The sequence below is a fragment of the Somniosus microcephalus genome, chromosome 6, assembly GCF_052327205.1.
Source record: "Somniosus microcephalus isolate GS21.2 chromosome 6, FLI_Smic_1.0, whole genome shotgun sequence".
Lineage (NCBI taxonomy): Eukaryota > Metazoa > Chordata > Chondrichthyes > Squaliformes > Somniosidae > Somniosus > Somniosus microcephalus.
The window spans coordinates 54,798,642-54,816,463 of record NC_140992.1 but is presented as its reverse complement, the minus strand read 5'-3'; the positions used below and the strand labels follow the sequence as shown (position 1 = coordinate 54,816,463).

General features: G+C 46.3%; 1 protein-coding gene across 1 annotated transcript in view; it reads right to left on the bottom strand.

The window, feature by feature from the left end:
* LOC147115739 (uncharacterized) overlaps positions 1-17,822 on the bottom strand; it is a 251,890-nt gene that overhangs the window by 176,640 nt on the left and 57,428 nt on the right. The window contains exon 3 of the mRNA XM_085990250.1: positions 452-658. Coding sequence (XP_085846376.1) covers positions 452-650 — 199 coding nt within the window. The 5' untranslated portion in view covers positions 651-658. The remainder of the gene's footprint in view (positions 1-451; positions 659-17,822) is intronic.

Below are 17,822 nucleotides of genomic sequence, written 5' to 3'. Positions count from 1 at the left end.
TTATGCAATCAAATCACCACAACCTAAAATCTAGCTCTCAGATTCAATATTTCAAATCCAAATTGTACAGTTTCCACTCCCATGTTACAGGGTATAATGCTGTGCTGAATCCCTTGTACCAAATGTATTCCTTGTTTCAAATGAAGAAGCCATCCAAATGATTTGATTTACTTCTTCTTATATGTTAGTAAACAGAAATGTCAATCCTTAACAAAAAGGATGACATACACTACAGATGAAAGCAAGATTTTTTCTAATTGAAACCAATTTAATCCTTATTACAGACCACATAATCAACAAAGAAATACAGAAAATGATTGAAATATGCAGCACATCAACCATGAAGCTGGAAAAAAGAGATAAGTTAATGTTTGAGCTTAGAGGAATATTGGGGTAGAAAATCCTTTGTGTTTCGTCAAGCTTTTGAGCATGAAATCAGCGTTTCACTTACCAATTTTGTGGTGGGACATCACGCACCAGTGATGCCCGCAAAAAGCAGTGGGTGCCATACCGGTTAAGGTACTCATTAGCCGTCCCTGGCGACCATCAGAAATGAACGCTGGCCTCATTAAAACATGTAAGTATAGATCCTGTGCTTGTATTGGGGGCCCTTTGGGAAATTGGTGCCTGGATGCGTTTGATTCACTCATTCGTATGTCTGCCGAGAAAAACATGGCACAAACATTCAGTAAGCAGAAACATTTAACGGAATCGCTGCCAATGTTCCCTCTAACTTTTTTTGGTGCACGGTCCCTTTAACTGGCTGCGCGGCCCATTCAAATTTTCATGCATGCACGGTTTCTCCCATTGTAAAGCCAGTGAGTGGCCTGCGTGGGACGTCTAGACTGCTGAGTGGTCACGCAGCTTTGCGGGAACGTTGATCACCGCCTCCATTCAGGTAGGTCTCTGGATAGGCATTTTTGGCTGCTGGGGATTTTTGAAGCTATTTTTTGGCTGAGTTTTGGTAGTTTTTGATACAATTTAGCTGTTGGAGAGCTGACTTTTGACTGCAGCTGCACTGTTTGACTTCACTGGCTACAGGAGTACTGGGAAAGATGTGAATGTTGCTGGGACGACCATTGGGGCTGCCACAGCAGCAGTAACATCTGCAGAGGCAAGAGCAAGCACAGCAGCTGAGACCTGTGAAGGCTCAAAGAAGACTTGGGCATTGCGGCAGGGAGGGTTTCAGATTCGTTGCATTTGGAGAGGCTGGAAGAGAAGTCCATCAGGATTTTTAGCTATCTGTCCCTTCTCACTGAAATCCTGTGCTCACACACTGTTCATGACAAACTTTTGCCCTTGCCAATAACTGCCAACCCTTATCCCTTTCTTCCTTTTCAGATCCTGAAACTCTAGAGGGCAAAAGAGCAAGACATCCTTCCAGAAGATCCAGCATCAATCAATCTTACCTAAGCAAGCACCAGATCAGGGACTGCCACCCCACTTAGTATAGAGTGTAAGGTAGAGATGTCTGCACTGGGAAATTTGTAAAGTCTGTGGGTTATATGGTGAATTAATACACAGACTACAAGAGTAACTTTAACAGGACTTTACTATTCGAAGGTCAGGGCGAATCTGCCCAATAAACCCTTACACAGCACTTATATACCGGTGTGGTCACCACCGGTATTACAGTATACAGTAGCCAAGATAAAGTAGTGCAACCCTTAAAATAGTTCTCTTAAAGGTGGAACGTTACATACACTACAATCCTCCCTTTTTAGGTTAACAATATATACATATTCCCATTAATATAACATCTTAACATATATACAACTTTATGTGAAACAGTTCACAGATTCAGTCTCTCTGGAGGCTTCCGGACTCTGTCCGGATAACGCCTCGGTGGTGTAGTCGTTTTCGGTGGTGTAGTAGGTTCTTCTGGCAAGGTCGATTCGGCTTGAAGGACCGTTTCAGGTTCATCGGATTCCAGTATTACCGGATCGGAGGTAGATGCTCTGGGTATCTCTGCTTCAACATTAGACGTATAGAGTTGTGGAGTAGGTTGGGCCTTTGTGGATGATTCTATGATCTGGTCAACATGGCGCCTTATTATGCTTTCACCAATGTCCACGGTATACATCAACAGTCCTAGCCTTTTTCCAATAGTTCCCGGCTGCCATTTCTCGGTACGGTAGTCCCAGGCCAAAACTTGTTGACCTATCTGAAAGGATCTAGTTGGCCTTTCATTCATGCCTTGAAATTGCTGGTTCTCTACGTCCCTTCTGACGTTTGGCTTAATCAAATCCAGCCGGCATCTTATTCTTCTATTGAAAAACATCATGGCGGGAGTTTGGTTTGTGACCGCATGTGTTGCATTCCTGTACGCCAACAAGAAGTTATCTACCTTATGTTGTAGATTTAAGTCTTCATCACCCATGGCCTTTATGGCCTTCTTGAAGGTCTGGACAAACCTTTCAGCTAATCCATTGGTGGCGGGATGGTATGGGGCGGACGTATAGTGCTTGACCCCATTGCTTTTTAAGAACTTCCTGAATTCTTCGGACACAAATTGCGGTCCATTATCAGAACAGATCTGTTCCGGCAGCCCATTCCTGGCAAATATGGTCCTTAATACTGTGATGGTTTTTTCCGTGGTGGTGGAGGACATTTTTATTACCTCCGGCCACTTGGAGTGTGCATCCACCGCGATTAAAAACATTGAGTCCATAAATGGACCAGCAAAGTCGATATGTACCCTTTGCCATGGAGATGAGGGCCACTCCCATGGATGCAGAGGAGCTTGTGGTGGCGCGTTTTGGACCTTCTGGCATCCTAGACAGCTCTTGGTTATTTCTTCGATGTCTCCATCAATACCTGGCCACCACACAAACGCTCTGGCTAGGTTCTTCATTTTCACTCCACCCAGATGCCCCTCGTGAAGCTCCTTTAGTACTTTCTGCTGGAGTTTGGGTGGAATCACCACTCTAGATCCACACATCAAGGTTCCTCGGCACACTGACAGCTGTTCTCTTCTGTGCGAAAATGCTGGCAGCATTGGTTCGCCATGTACTGGCCAACCCTCCACCGTTAAATCGTAGACTCGTGAGAGAGTCGGGTCATTTCTTGTTTCCTTTTCGATCATGGAATTTGTTACTGGTAGACATTCCATTATGGTTGAGTGGAACATCTCCACTGGGTCCACTGTAGTCGCCTCTTCTTCCACTGGCAACGGTAGGCGCGATAACCCATCATCATTTCCATGCTGTTTGGACCTTTTGTATTCGATGTCACATTGGTGTGCCCCTAGTAGAACGGACCACCTCTGTAGCCTTTGTGCTGTCATAGTGGAAACGGCCTTGTTAGGGTTGAATATGGACACCAACGGCTGGTGGTCTGTCAGCAATGTAAACTTCTTGCCCTGCAGGTAATGATTGAATTTCTTTACTCCCCACACAAGGCTGAGAGCCTCCCTATCTATCTGAGCATAATTTCGCTCAGCGGAGGTCAATGATCGGGACGCAAATGCGACTGGCCTTTCCGAGCCATTTGGTAACTTGTGTGAGAGTACAGCTCCAATACCATAAGAGGAAGCATCACAAGCTAGACGAAGAGGTAGCGTTGGGTTGAAGTGAGCCAACACTTCCTCAGAGGTAATCAACGCCTTGCTTCTGCGAAAGGCCTTCTTACAGTCCTCGCTCCACTTCCATGGTACTTCTTTCCACAACAGAGCATTCAGCGGATGCAGCACCGTGGATAGATTTGGCAGAAACTTATGGTAATAATTAATCAACCCCAGAAACGACCTCAACTGTGATACATTTTCCGGCGCGGGGGCCTTCACGACCGCTTCGATCTTGTCAGGTGACTTGTGCAGCCCCTCCTGGTCAATGACATGACCGCAGTACAAGATCCGTTTCTGGAAGAACTCACATTTCTGGCGATTAACTCGAAGGCCATATTCCTTCAACCTGGTGAGCACCAGTTTCAAATTTGTGAGGTGTTCCTCCTCATCTTCTCCCGTAATCAGGATATCGTCCAAGTAACACTGAGTGCTTGGAATACCCTGTAAGACCTGCTCCATGGCCCTCTGCCAAATTGCTGGAGCCGAAGCTACTCCAAAAACCAGTCTATTATATCGATACAAGCCTCTGTGCGTGTTGATTGTGAGATACTGGCGTGACTCTTCCTCGACCTCCATCTGTAAATATGCTTGTGCCAGGTCTATCTTGGTGAAGTGTTTCCCGCCAGACAATGAAGCAAAGATATCCTCAATCCGCGGAAGCGGGTATTGTACTGTGTGAAGCACCGGATTAACTGTGATCTTGAAGTCTCCGCAGATGCGGACCTTCCCCGGTCCCCCTGGCTTGTTACTTGATGAAGACTTCATGACGGGAACAATGGGCGTGGCCCACTCACTCCAGTCCACCTTCGACAGTACCCCTGCACGTTCAAGCTCTTCCAGTTCTGCCTCCACAGCAGGTCGTATCGCGTAAGGTACCGATCTGGCTTTGAAAAATTTTGGGCTTGCATGTTCTGCAATCTTGATTTTTGCCTTAATTCCTCTCAGTGTTCCCAGTCCCTGCTGGAACACCTCTTTAGCCTCGTCCAATATTCTGGACAACCGTTCAGGTTTGACATCTTTCTTTCCGAAATCTACCATCATTGTGTTTAGTGAGTGCCAGTCTATCTTTATTTTCCTGATCCACTCCCGTCCCAGAAGTGGTGGACCTCCCTCGGGTAGTACATATAAGTCCATTCCTTGGTGATCTTTGCCCTTGTGTCTCACCTTGACTATTATCTTTCCGATGGGGTATACTTTATGCCCCGTGTATGTCTGCAATACTATCTCCGTATCCCGTAGGGGAATATGTTTGAATAACTTTTTGTAATCTTGTTTATTCATGACCGTCAACGCCGATCCGGTGTCCACTTCCATCTTCACTTGGACTTTTGCAATCTGCAGTGTGACCCAGATAGTTTGTCGGTCAGCTTCTTTACTCACATTGTGAATCCTCAGACTACCCAGTTCCTTGCTGTTGGGGTCTGAATCCGAATTCAGTTCATCTGGACTCTTCACAGTCACGTTATGTACCTTTCTGTACTTCTTCTGCGGTGACTTATTGTTGCTGGTCTTCTTTCCTGACCGGCATACATTAGCTATGTGACCAAGTTTGCCACATTTTCTACATTCCTGGTTTTTAAACCAGCATTGGTTCTGGTCGTGTGTTGTCTTCCCACAACGGTAACATTTCGTTGTACCCGAAGTCATTTGATCCACACTGAGTACCGCTGTCTTCAGCTGCATTTCCGCCGTGCCTCTCGCTGCGGCTTCGTGCGATGCTGCAATAAGGACAGCCTTATCAAGTGTAAGATCGTTCTCTTCGAGCAGTCGCTTTTGTGTTCCTTCCTTCGACATCCCGCACACGAACTTGTCTCTCAGTGCCTCTGTCAGATTTACCCCAAACTGACAGTATTTTGCTAGCCTACGCAGTTCAACCAGGTACTCTGCGTTGCTTTCCTCCTTTAGTTGCGTTCTCCCATAAAATTTAGCTCGTTCCGCTAACATCAGCGGTGTGGGGTTCACATGATCCTTCAGGACAGCAACAATATTAGCGAAAGACTGATCTGCCGGTTTAGCTGGTGATAGAAGATGCTTCAATAACCCGTATGTCTTCGCACCCATTGAGTTTAGTAAGGTTAGAGCTTTATCATAATTTGCTATCTTATTGACCTTACAATATATCTCGATGCGTTCTACATACGTGGTCCAATCGTCCACATCAGAATCGAATTTGTTGATGTTGCCACGCTTAGGCATCTTCACAATCTTCCTGAGAAACAACAACGAAATTTTTCTTTAACTTTTTTTTTCCAAAAATGGCGGTTTCCCGCTCTTGTCTTCTTCCCCGCCCACTTTCAAAATGGCGGTTTCCCACTCCTGTCTTCTTCTCTGCCTACTGGCGGGAGGGGTAAGCTTTTCCCTCGGGCGACGACCGCTGGCTTTCGGGGTTCGCAGCCTGCGCGCCGGCTTCAGTGCGTTCTTTGTTCCCTTTTCTCGGCAGGGCAACCGGCGCTGGGGACAACCCGTTGACGGCGAACAGTTCCAGCCGCTGGCTGAATCTCCTCGGTCTCCCTCGCTCGGCTCTGTCTCTCCCGCTCGCTCGGGCTCTGTCTCTCCCTCAGCAGCTTCCAATCGCGCCTCCCAGCCCTCTCGCAGTCCGGTCCTTTCCTCCCCCGGCTGCGGCTGAGTTCTCCACGGTTTCTTATTTTTATTTCTTCCCGCACCTTACGATCCCGGTCGCAGCGCCTCACGGCCTCGGTAGCTGCCCGGCCTTTCGCCGGTCGCGGTGGAGCTGTCTCATGACGCTGTTGCGTCTCCCAGCCCGCTTGTAGCCCGGTCTCTCACACCGGCTGCGTTCCCGCTGGTAGCCCGGTCTCTCACACCGGCTGCGTTCCCACTTGCACCGCGGCTTCCGTGCCCCACGCTGCCCCAGTCTCAGCGCCTCTGGGCCCGACTTCTGTCCGGCTCCTTTCCCCCCCGACCGTGGTCGAGTTCACCGCCCTTCCTCCGTTCTTTTTTTTTTTTTCCCCCTACTCACAGTCAACGTGGCCGACTTGCTTCTCGTGGCTGATCAGCTCACTCACCACCGTGGCAGAAGGGACGTTCACTGTCTGTTGCTGATGGAAGGCTTCGTGTCTGAATTCTTCTTTCTTCCTTGCTCTGCAGACTCGAGTCTTCTCTCAGCAGAATGACGAGGGCGAGTGCCTCCTCTCGACGCTCGTTAACTGCTTCAGATGTATCGCTGCCGCAGGGTAAGATCGAACTCGTCGCCACTGTAAAGTCTGTGGGTTATATGGTGGATTAATACACAGACTACAAGAGTAACTTTAACAGGACTTTACTATTCAAAGGTCAGGGCGAATCTGCCCAATAAATCCTTACACAGCACTTATATACCGGTGTGGTCACCACCGGTATTACAGTATACAGTAGCCAAGATAAAGTAGTGCAACCCTTAAAATAGTTCTCTTAAAGGTGGAACGTTACATACACTACAAAATTCACCGAGCACAAGTGCGCAGGGGCACAGGGTAGGTGGGCAGGACGGCCCAGGAAGCATGTCGCAGGAAGGCAACCTCGCATTGTAGCCCTGCTGCAGACAGTGGAGATGAAGACCTCGAGGACCCAGCCTACAGAGGAGAACTGTTAGCTATATAGCACAAACTTCTAAATGCACTGGGCAGCCTGACAGTGAGCGATCACACAATGGCAGAAAGCACAGAGGAGTCCAACTCCAACCTGTGTGAGGTCTTCGAGCATGGAATCCACACCATGCCATCAAACATGGTGCAGGTGGTCAGCTCTATGAACACTGCATTGGGACCCAAAATGTTGGAGACTCTGGTCAGACAGCTTCAATGGAAGCTCAGACTGCAGCCACCTTGACTGTGGGCTCCAGCATGCCCTCTGGCTTGCAAAGCATGAAGGAGAGTGTAGATAAGGGCTTTGAGAGCGTATCATCACTCCTGCACTCTGTTCTCATGCAGTCTAGCGGGAGTGCTCAGGTACAGCAACATAAGATTGGCATTTGTACATGGGAGAGGGATATGCTGTCCTTCCTTAGGATGACAACGTGCCTGCTCCATCGCCACACTATTAACCAGTGCCCTTGATGCCAGACAGCCAGCTGGGCCTGACTGTCCCTACCGCTGCTGAGACACTACAGTCTACAGCTGAGCCCTCTACGGCCAACTACTCAAGGTCGCCCACTATAGCCATCTCAGGAGTCCTCAATGGAAGTTTAGCAGCCTTCCACCTCCCTTGGGGATGCACCTCATAGGAGCACTAGAATAGGTAAGCATACACACAAGACAGGCACTAGGGCTTTGCACAAGGGTGATTTTTAGTTCTCTATGTTCAGTATAAGCAATTGTCAAATGAAGTGTGAAGAAGTACTTTTGTAAAGTAAACATTTTTTTCTCAGTTTGCTGTTGGTCTTGATATTCTTAGCCATGTAAGGGTACCAGCCTTAGATTTGGACTGTATAAGATCATTCAGATGGTTGTTATGAGGGCAGGATTAGGTGGATGGAGGGACTGTCAGTGCATTGGGGATGGGTGTGAGCATTCATGAGAATCTCTCATCAATGAGATGCTGCCTGAGAGCTCTGATGGCTGGCATCTCTGCTGGGCCTTGCTCTTCCTCTGCAGCCTCAGCTTCCTGATCCTCTTCTTCCTGTTTCTCCTCAGCTTCTTCCTCCTCTTGCAGCTCAAACACTTGCCCCTTTTCAAAGGCACAGTTGTGCAGTGTTCTGTGCTCCTTACAGGTGGTCATCAGGGCTGCCTAAAAAAATCTTGGGACCAATTTAGCAGTGGCCCTGGCATACACGCGAATTGGCGCGGGTCAGCACACTGCTAAATTCGTCATTGTTGCGCCCATTTCATGCCTGAAAAATGGGCACAACAATGTGGAATTTTGACCCCATGACCTTTCCATCTAAATGATGGGCAATTTTTCAGACCTGGAATTAACATTATTTTCACTGAAATGGAATTCAATCTGATGTGAAAAATTCCAGCTTGGAACATTATAATTTTTTCATTGTATGGGTAATGTCATTTGCCAGCGGACTTCACTGTGGAACAGTAATCCTTACAAACATGATAGGGCTGAGCTCAGAAGCAATTTTAAATCTAAATCGATCCGTGTTGTCCAATTATAAGAACATAGGAACAGGAGCCCCTCGAGCCTGTTCCGCCATTCAGTGAAAGCATGGCTGATCTGTGACCTAACTCCCTATACCCGCCTTTGCCCCATATCCCTTAATACCTTTAGTTAATATAAATCTATCAATCACAGATTTAAAATTAACAATTGATCTAGCATCAAATGCTATTTGCAGAAGAGAATTTCAAACTTCTACCACCCTTTGCATGTAGAAGTGTTTCCTAACTGCACCCCTAAAAGGCCTGGCTCTAATTTCTAGGCTATGACCCCCTAGTCCTAGATTCCCCAACCAGCGGAAATAATTTCTCCCTATCTACCCTATCAGCTCCCCTTAATATCTTGAAAACTTCAATCAAATCACCTATTAATCTTCTAAATTACAGTTTGTGTAATTCAGATTATTTGATGAATGTGAAAGGCATCTATTTCAGTAGTAGTCTCATGGCACGGCATCCACAGTGCCTCATTTTCCTGCCAGTCTAATGGCTAAATATATATGGCACCTTATTCCTTGAGGTCTAAGTGGTAATCAGTCTGTGACATTTCTGTGACCTTCTTGTTGGTCCATTTGTGTAATTTCCCTGGCAGTCGAGTGGGATTTTGAAATAGATTTCTCAAAGACTCTCCTTGCTTACCGACTTGCATTTTTAAATTGACGTTGGGTTGGTAGAATCTGAATTTCATGTGGGCCAAATTAATCTCAATACTTATTCCTGTTGGGCAGGGTTCATTATTCAGAGTAATGAGTTATAATGTACTGTGAAATATTTTAAATATCTGAATTGACTTTGAAAGCAGAATTTTCCTGAAAGCAGGAAGAAAGTAAAATGCCCTCTCCCTTACAGTTTTGAATATACGTCTTAACAAAATGGATATCTCCAAGACATATTTCAGAGCAGAATGCAGATATTTGTGAGTTAAACGAGCTGTTTTAAGATTGACATATGTTATCAATCCTCTCTTCCTGCCCCTTTACCTCCCACAGGTTGTATATTATCAAACCCTGTAAAGAGTTAGACAAGAGTTAAAATATATGTGCTATAATACAAGTCATTAAAACATTATTGATTCAGCAGAAACCAGGCAGGCAGTTAAAATTGCCCGTGGGACTCACCCAACAATGTCTTGCACTGATCATGCAAGTTCCGATTTTAACCTGCTCTTTTGAGTAGACGAGAGGGGCACCTGCTGAGGGTGCTACTTTAAATATGCAGATTTGGCTCTGATGATGTCATCTGGGCCCGACTGCTATTTTAACCAGAGGCCTGCACAGGGTTGCTGTTGTGACTTTCCCACCAGGCCAACCTGGTTCATGTAAAGTTTCTGTTAATGTTTTGTCAGAGATTGAAACCTTTATATTCAACACTTTGCCTTCTTGGACAGATTTGTGTGCACCTTTGGAAATGTCTTAGTGAGTTGCAGTGAATGGTGAGACATAACGGTACCCCTAACCACCCCCACCACCCCACCCCACCCCACCCGGCCCCCCAATGGTGATGATTGTGAAAGGAATGGCTTGGGCATTGTAGGGATGCTTTATGATGCTGGTGTGGGGTGGTGCCAACCTGGCGCATCATGTGGTAGCCAGGGTGTATTGATGCTGGTGAGGTCATAGCTGGCGTCCCGGGCAGCAGTGTGGTCGGGTGCTGATGTCCTGTGTCCAGTGCAGCATCAGGTGATTGCGGAGAAGGTTGGTGTTGTTATTGGCGCTGCTGGTGTGCCTGGTGATGCTGGTGTTAGGGCTGATCGTGGTGGGATTGTGTGGACCAAGGTGAGATAGTTTCAAGGGTACCGATGCTGCTGGAATAGATGGCAGCTGAAGTTGAGATGACAGAAGCGATCTGTCAGTAGTGAGAGAGGTTGCTCCAAGGAGGTGACAGTGGATAGAGAGTTTACTCCAAACACTTCCAAACTGCATACAGCTCAAAAGTGTCTTCCAAATCCTGAAGACTCAAGCTTCTGACATTGGAAAGTGAACAGCTGTGAAATGGTAGCTTCCATACCACTTTTACAGCTGTCACCTATTCACAGCAATGGAGAGTCATAGAGAACATGACACGCTTACCTGGTGTGATCCCGAGCGCCGGGAACCTCGTAAAAAACATGGAAAAATCATTAGGACCTGCTAAAATGCTGCTTAAATACCTTTAAGCAGCTTCTTAAGTATCTCAATTGCCTGGCCCGCCGCTTAATGCCAGGTCTGCAAACCGCAGGCAGAGCCGACACTAGGGAAATTACCAAGAGGGTGGGTTCAGAGCGGACTTCTGCCCTGCTGTCAATCACTGCCATTTTGACAGCAGACCCGCCTCCAAACTCGCACTCGCAGTGCCGGTAAGATTCTGGCCTTTGATTCTACTCACTCTACCTTCCCTTTTATCCCAGTCACAAGCAGCTGTGGTCTACAAGAAATAGTGAGCGGACAATTCTGGATAACAATGACAACTTACACTTATATAGTACTTTAAACATGGAGAAGCATCCCGAAGCATTTTACAAGTGGCTGGAGACGAAGGGCAGGAATCAAATACCATGCAGGAATTAGGAGAAGAGTTGGGAAGGTGACCAAATGCATGGGTAAAAAGGTCAATTGTGAAGAAGCTTTTAAAGGTGGGGCGAAACATAACAGGAAGGAATAGATATGAAGGTACGATGGTCTGATTTGATTTGGATCAAATGTTTGTCCTGTTTAGCTGTAATCTAACTTTAGAGAAATTATTCCATGGAGGCAGCTGAACAATGTGGAGACACCAGGGAAGAGAAGTGCCTTGAGTTACCCATTTCTCACGTGCTGAAATCCTTGATTTCAAGCCATCTGTGAGAATTACAATCAGACCGTAAGTTAATCCACTGCCATACTCACACTTACTAACAAGTGGTTACAAAATGGTATTGACCAGAGACCTGAAAATGTGCTACATATCTGTCCTCTCCAGCAAGTAACAGTGCAAGACATGGAGAAAACAGGAAAATAAAATTAACTACAGAATGCTATATGAAAAATGGTGTTTAATTTTACTCTCTTAGAATTATTGTAAACATAACTTGAAGTCGATACAGCACACAAAATAAATGTCTAACATTTTATGAACATAAGAACATAAGAACATAAGAAATAGGAGCAGGAGTAGGCCAATCGGCCCCTCGAGCCTGCTCCGCCATTCAATAAGATCATGGCTGATCTGATCCTAACCGCCAATCCACTATCACAGAACTTTTATAAATATTGCGGCAAAAAAATAAATAAGAACGACTGTATAGAATATTTATGTTTAGCGGCCAATAAAGTATTTGTACTGCTTGAGAACCTGAAACAATCCACAGCCAGCCAACTACTACCTCTAAAAATATCTCCAAAAATATTGAGTGGGGTTCAGTATTATCAAAAAGTATTTCATGGTTGATAATATCATCAGGTTTAGAATAGTTATGGAAAAGGACAAGGAATAATCAAGCGTAAAAATACTTAACTGGAGGAGGGCTAATTTCAGTGAGTTATAAAGGGACCTGCCGCAAATGGATTTGAATCAAAAATTGGTAGGCAAAATAGTAATTGAACAATGGGAGGCCTTCAAAGAAGAGATAGTGAACACGTTTCCACGAGGGGGAAAGGAAGGGCATCTAAAGCTAGAGCTCCCTGGATGACTTAATATATAGAGATTAAAATGAAACAGAAAAAGGAGGCTTATGACAAATGTCAGGTTCAGAATACAGTAGAGAGCCAAGCTGATTACAGAAAGTACAGAGGAGATCTAAAAAAGGGAATAAGAGGGGCAAGGAGAAAGTAGGAGAATAGATTAGCGGCTAACATTAAAGGGAATCCAAAAGTCATTTATAAACATAGAAATAGTAAAACGGTAGTCAAAAGAAAGGGTGGGGCCAATGAGAGACCAAAAAGGAGATCTTCTTACTGAAGGAAGTAAAGGTGGAAATTGCGGAGGCTCCAGCCACAATCTTCCAAACCTGCTTAGATACCACATAATAGACTTGTAAGCAAAAATAAATCCCATAGGAATAAAGGGACAGTGGCAGCGTGGATATGAAATTGGCTAAGGGACAGAAAGCAGAGGGTAGTGGTGAATGGTTGTTTTTCAGACTGGAGGAAAGTATACAATGGTGTCCCCAGGGATAGGTAATAGGGCCACTACTCTTTTGATATGTATTAATGACCTGGACTTAGGTATATAGGGCATCATTTCAAAGTTTGCAGATGACACGAAACTCAGAAATGTAGTGAACAATAAAGAGGATAGCAACAGACATCAGGAGGACATAGACAGACTGGTGAAATGGGCAAACACACGGCAGATGAAATTTAACACAGAGAAGTGTGAAGTGATATATTTTGGTAGGCAGAATGAGGAGAGGCAATATAAACTAAATGGTATAATTTTAAAGGGGTTGCAGGAACAGAGAGACCCAAGGGTGTATGTACACAAATCTTTGAATGTGGCAGGAAAAGTTGAGAAGGCTATTAAAAAGCATATAAGATCCTGTTATGTATTGTGTGTTCTATTGTGTGTTCTCCTCCCACCTGTGGTGGCGCTGTCACAGGAGATAAATGGTTGGGTGTTCTCGGTTAAGTTTAGCTCTCTTTGTTCGGAACTTTCCAGAACTTCTTTTCCTTCCAATAAAGCACTTCATGTTTGAATCTCTGAGTTCTGAGTCCTAAATTGTGTCTAGGTAGAAAGGTACCGACACAACAAGTGGCGACGAGGATCGGATGAATCTGTGTTGTGGGAACTTTCTTGTTTTCGACTACAAAACACTCAGAACAGAGACGGGTGCAGTAAGTAAACAGGAATTTTAATTTGAAACGTGAGATGGCTACTATATTAGGAAACATCGGTGATTTTGATGAAAATGTGGAGCAATGGAGCGCATATACGGAACGTTTTGACTATTTTGTATTGGCGAATGTGGTGGCAAATGAAAAGGCCATGCCTACCTTTTTGAGTGTAATCGGGCCGACGACATTCAATTTACTTCACAGCCTCATGCAACCAGATAAGCCAGGAACTAAAACATATAAGCAACTAGTGGAAATTCTTGGAGCACATTTTTCACCAAAACCTCTGGTTATTGCTGAGAGATTTAGATTTCACAAATGGAATCAAGAGGAGGGGGAATCAGTGACAATCTTTATTACTGTTTTAAAAAGGTTGTCAGAACACTGCGAGCTCAAGGAGGTGCTGAAGGACACCATTAGAGACAGACTCGTGTGTGGTCTGCAAAATGCAGCCACACAGAAGCGCCTTCTTACTGAGGACAACCTTACTCTTGAAAAGGCCATTGAAGTTAGTGTCTCCATGGAGATGGCGGAAAAGGAGGCTCACCAGTTGAGTTCCACAGGGAGAGTTCACAAGGTGTCGTCTGAGCCTAAAGGTGTGCGGAACGGCACATGTTACCGTTGTGGGAAAACGGGCCATCACGCTAATGACTGCTGGTGTACGGAGCTGGAATGCCGAAATTGTGGCAAAAAGGGTCACATTGAACGGGCCTGTAGAGGTAAAAAAAGAACAGACAGAGCTGGGAAGCATGGAAGCAAAATGTCTGTATTTGGACAAGAGAGGAAAAAGAGTGTTCATTCAGTGCAGTATGATGGAACAAGCAAAACAGAGGGGAGCGACACCTCTGAGGAGGAAGAGGTGCACATACTGACGGTTACAGGTGATTCAAATGGCTACTGGGTGTCACCACTGGTGGAGGGACAATCAGTGTGGATGGAGGTGGACACAGGAGCAGCTGTGTCCCTTGTTTCAGATACTGTCTACAACAAAATGCTAAAGCATCTTACCCTTCAGCCAACAAACATTGTGCTAAAGACGTATACCGGCGAACCTGTGGCCATGAGAGGCGCCATTGAGGTGACAGTTAAATTGAACGGACAGACTGCAAAACTGCCACTATATGTGGTAAAGGGAAATTACCCATCGCTACTGGGACGTGCGTGGCTAGAGAAAATCACGCTGGACTGGCCTGCAGTCCGCATGATGTCAAAAGGGGAGTCAAGTCTGACTGCAGTGTTAAACAAACATGCAGAACTCTTCAATGGGGAACTTGGGAGCATGAAAAAGATCAGCGTGAGACTGGACATTAAACCGGACAGCACGCCAAAGTTTCACAAAGCCCGACCTGTACCCTATGCAATTAGGCCAAAAGTTGAGGCTAACTTGGAGGCCTTAGTCGAGAATGGAGTCCTGGAGCCTGTGAGCGTGAGCAAATGGGCCACACCCATTGTTCCTGTCCTGAAAAAGGATGGATCTGTTCGAATCTGCGGGGATTTTAAAGTGACTATTAACCCGGTGCTGTCTGCGGAACAGTACCCTCTTCCCCTCATTGAGGATCTTTTTACGGGCCTGGCCAGAGGGCAAAAGTTCAGCAAAATAGACTTATGCCAGGCTTATCTACAAATGCATGTCGATGACAAATCAAAGGAGCTGCTGACAATTGTGACATACAAGGGGCTATACAGGTACTGCCACCTTCCATTTGGAATTACGTCGGCTCCTGCTCTATTCCAAAGGGCAATGGATCAGATTTTGAGTGGACTGCCAGGAGTCCAGTGCTACCTGTATGACATCCTTGTCACTGGGACAAATGAGGAGGATCATCTTCTGAACTTGGATGCGACACTACAACGACTGAAAGAGTACGGACTCAGAGTTCGTAAAGACAAATGTGAATTCTTTCAGTCTTCAGTTGAGTACCTGGGGCATGTGATTGACGCTACTGCCCTGCATAAGGCGCCGTCAAAGGTCAAGGCGATCGTGGAGGCCCCAGCACCCCAGAATGTGAGCCTGTTACGTTCATTTCTGGGGCTACTTAACTACTATGGGAAGTTTATTCCAGACTTAGCAACATTGCTGAAGCCGTTACATCAGTTGCTATGTCAAGGGGAAACATGGAAATGGACTGAACTGTGCACCGAAGCTTTCGCCCAAGCAAAGAAAGCATTGCTGAAATCGGAGGTCCTGACACACTTCGACCCAAAGCTACCCGTGCAGCAAGCATGTGATGCATCACCATATGGTGTGGGAGCAGTCATATCCCACATCATGCCTTCGGGTAAAGAGAAACCTATCGCCTTCGCATCACGCACCTTGAACAAGGCCAAGAGTGACTATGCGCAGATCGAGCGCGAGGCCTTGGGAATCGTTTTTTGAATTCGAAAATTTCATTAGTACCTGTTTGGGAGAAGGTTCACACTCCTGACGGACCACCGTCCATTGACTGCTATCTTCGGGCCCCACACCGGAATTCCGTCTCTCGCTGCAAGCAGGATGCAAAGGTGGGCTTTACTGTTGTCAGGACACACATACGACATCAAATATCACAAATCAGACTTGCACGGCAACGCAGACGGTCTCTCGAGGCTACCCTTGCCTGTTACTCCCCCAGAGCCTCGTCAGATAGACATCTTCTACTTTAGACAAGTGGAGGGAGCACCTGCCACTGCAGTTCAGGTGCGAAGGTACACCCGCAACGATCCAGTCCTGTCTGAGGTAATGGACGATATCATTCGAGGGAGAGCTATAGGAGATTCTCCTAGTTTGAAACCTTACATTTCAAAAAGAAATGAGCTCTCCGTCCAGGCAGGTTGTCTTCTTTGGAGATGCCGTGTCATCATTCCGCCACCTCTGAGGGAACCTATACTGCAACAACTTCATACAGGCCAAAGTGGGATGGTTCGGATGAAGGAAATGGCAAGAAGCTACTTCTGGTGGCCAGGTCTCGATGGGAATATTGAGGAGAAAGCCAAAACATGTTCCCCATGTCAAAGGGTCCGGAATGTTCCACAGCTGGCAACCCAACACCCCTGGGATTGGCCTGCAGAAGTGTGGCAGCGAGTACATGTGGACTTCGCCAGTCCTTTCGAAGAGAAGATGTTTATGGTGGTTGTAGATGCTCGTAGCAAGTGGCCGGAGGTCGCTGTGATGAGGTCTACCATGGCAGAGAAAACAATTGAGAAACTTGGCGAGATGTTCAGCCGTTATGGCTCACAACTCGTAAATGACAACGGTCCACAATTTGTATCACAGGAGTTTGCAACCTTCCTGCATGTGAATGGTGTCCAACACATCAGGTCTGCACCCTATCATCCCTCTACTAATGGCCAGGCAGAAAGGTTTGTGCAAACTTTGAAGCACGCCTTGAAGGCATCGCAAGGTCAGGGCTCAATCCACCAACATCTGAACAGCTTCCTGTTGTCCTACAGGAACGAGCCGCATGCCACAACCAAAACTTCCCCCGCTTCGCTCATGATGAAGAGGCAGTTGCGGACAAGTTTTGACTAACTCAAACCTCCAAGGGCAGAGCAGGTTGTCCATCATCAACAACAAGCTCAAGTTGAAAAGAGAGAGAAAAGAGCCAAGGAGAGACGGTTTCATCCGGGAGCGCACGTCCTAGCTCGAAACTACAACACTGGACCGAAATGGGTTCCTGCTACGGTGATCGCGCAGACGGGCCCTGTGTCTTACACGGTTGAGACTGCTGAGGACGTCGTCTGGAGAAGACACACAGATCAACTGTTGCTACGGGCAGAGACAGCCACAGAGGCTCCAACGGCTGGTTGGCCTGAACTGTTTCCGGATGATACCGCAAACCAGCATCCCTTGCCACAGTGCTCTTCTCCAACACAGGAAGTCAAAGAGACTGTTCCACCTGTGCAAACTCCTGACTTTCAAATGACACAGGCACCTTCTCCATCTAGGCCTGTGTCAATGCCTACTGCTGTGGAAGCCAGCGATGACCGCCGGTATCCTGTCAGAGAGCGGCAGCCTCCAAGACGCTTGGATCTGTAGGCTTAGTGACTTACCCACAAGACTGGGGCAGAATAAACCCCAGGGTAAAGTCAGGGTTTGAGGCAGTCTACCTCTACCCTAGGTTCGTTGAGTGCATTGAAAGTAACTTACCTGTTGAGGAATAATGTGGACCTTCCATTTAAGAGGGGAGGAAATGTTATGTATTGTGTGTTCTATTATGTGTTCTCCTCCCACCTGTGGTGGCGCTGTCACAGGAGATAAATGGTTGGGTGTTCTCGGTTAAGTTTAGCTCTCTTTGTTCGGAACTTTCCGGAACTTCTTTTCCTTCCAATAAAGCACTTCATGTTTGAATCTCTGAGTTCTGAGTCCTAAATTGTGTCCAGGTAGAA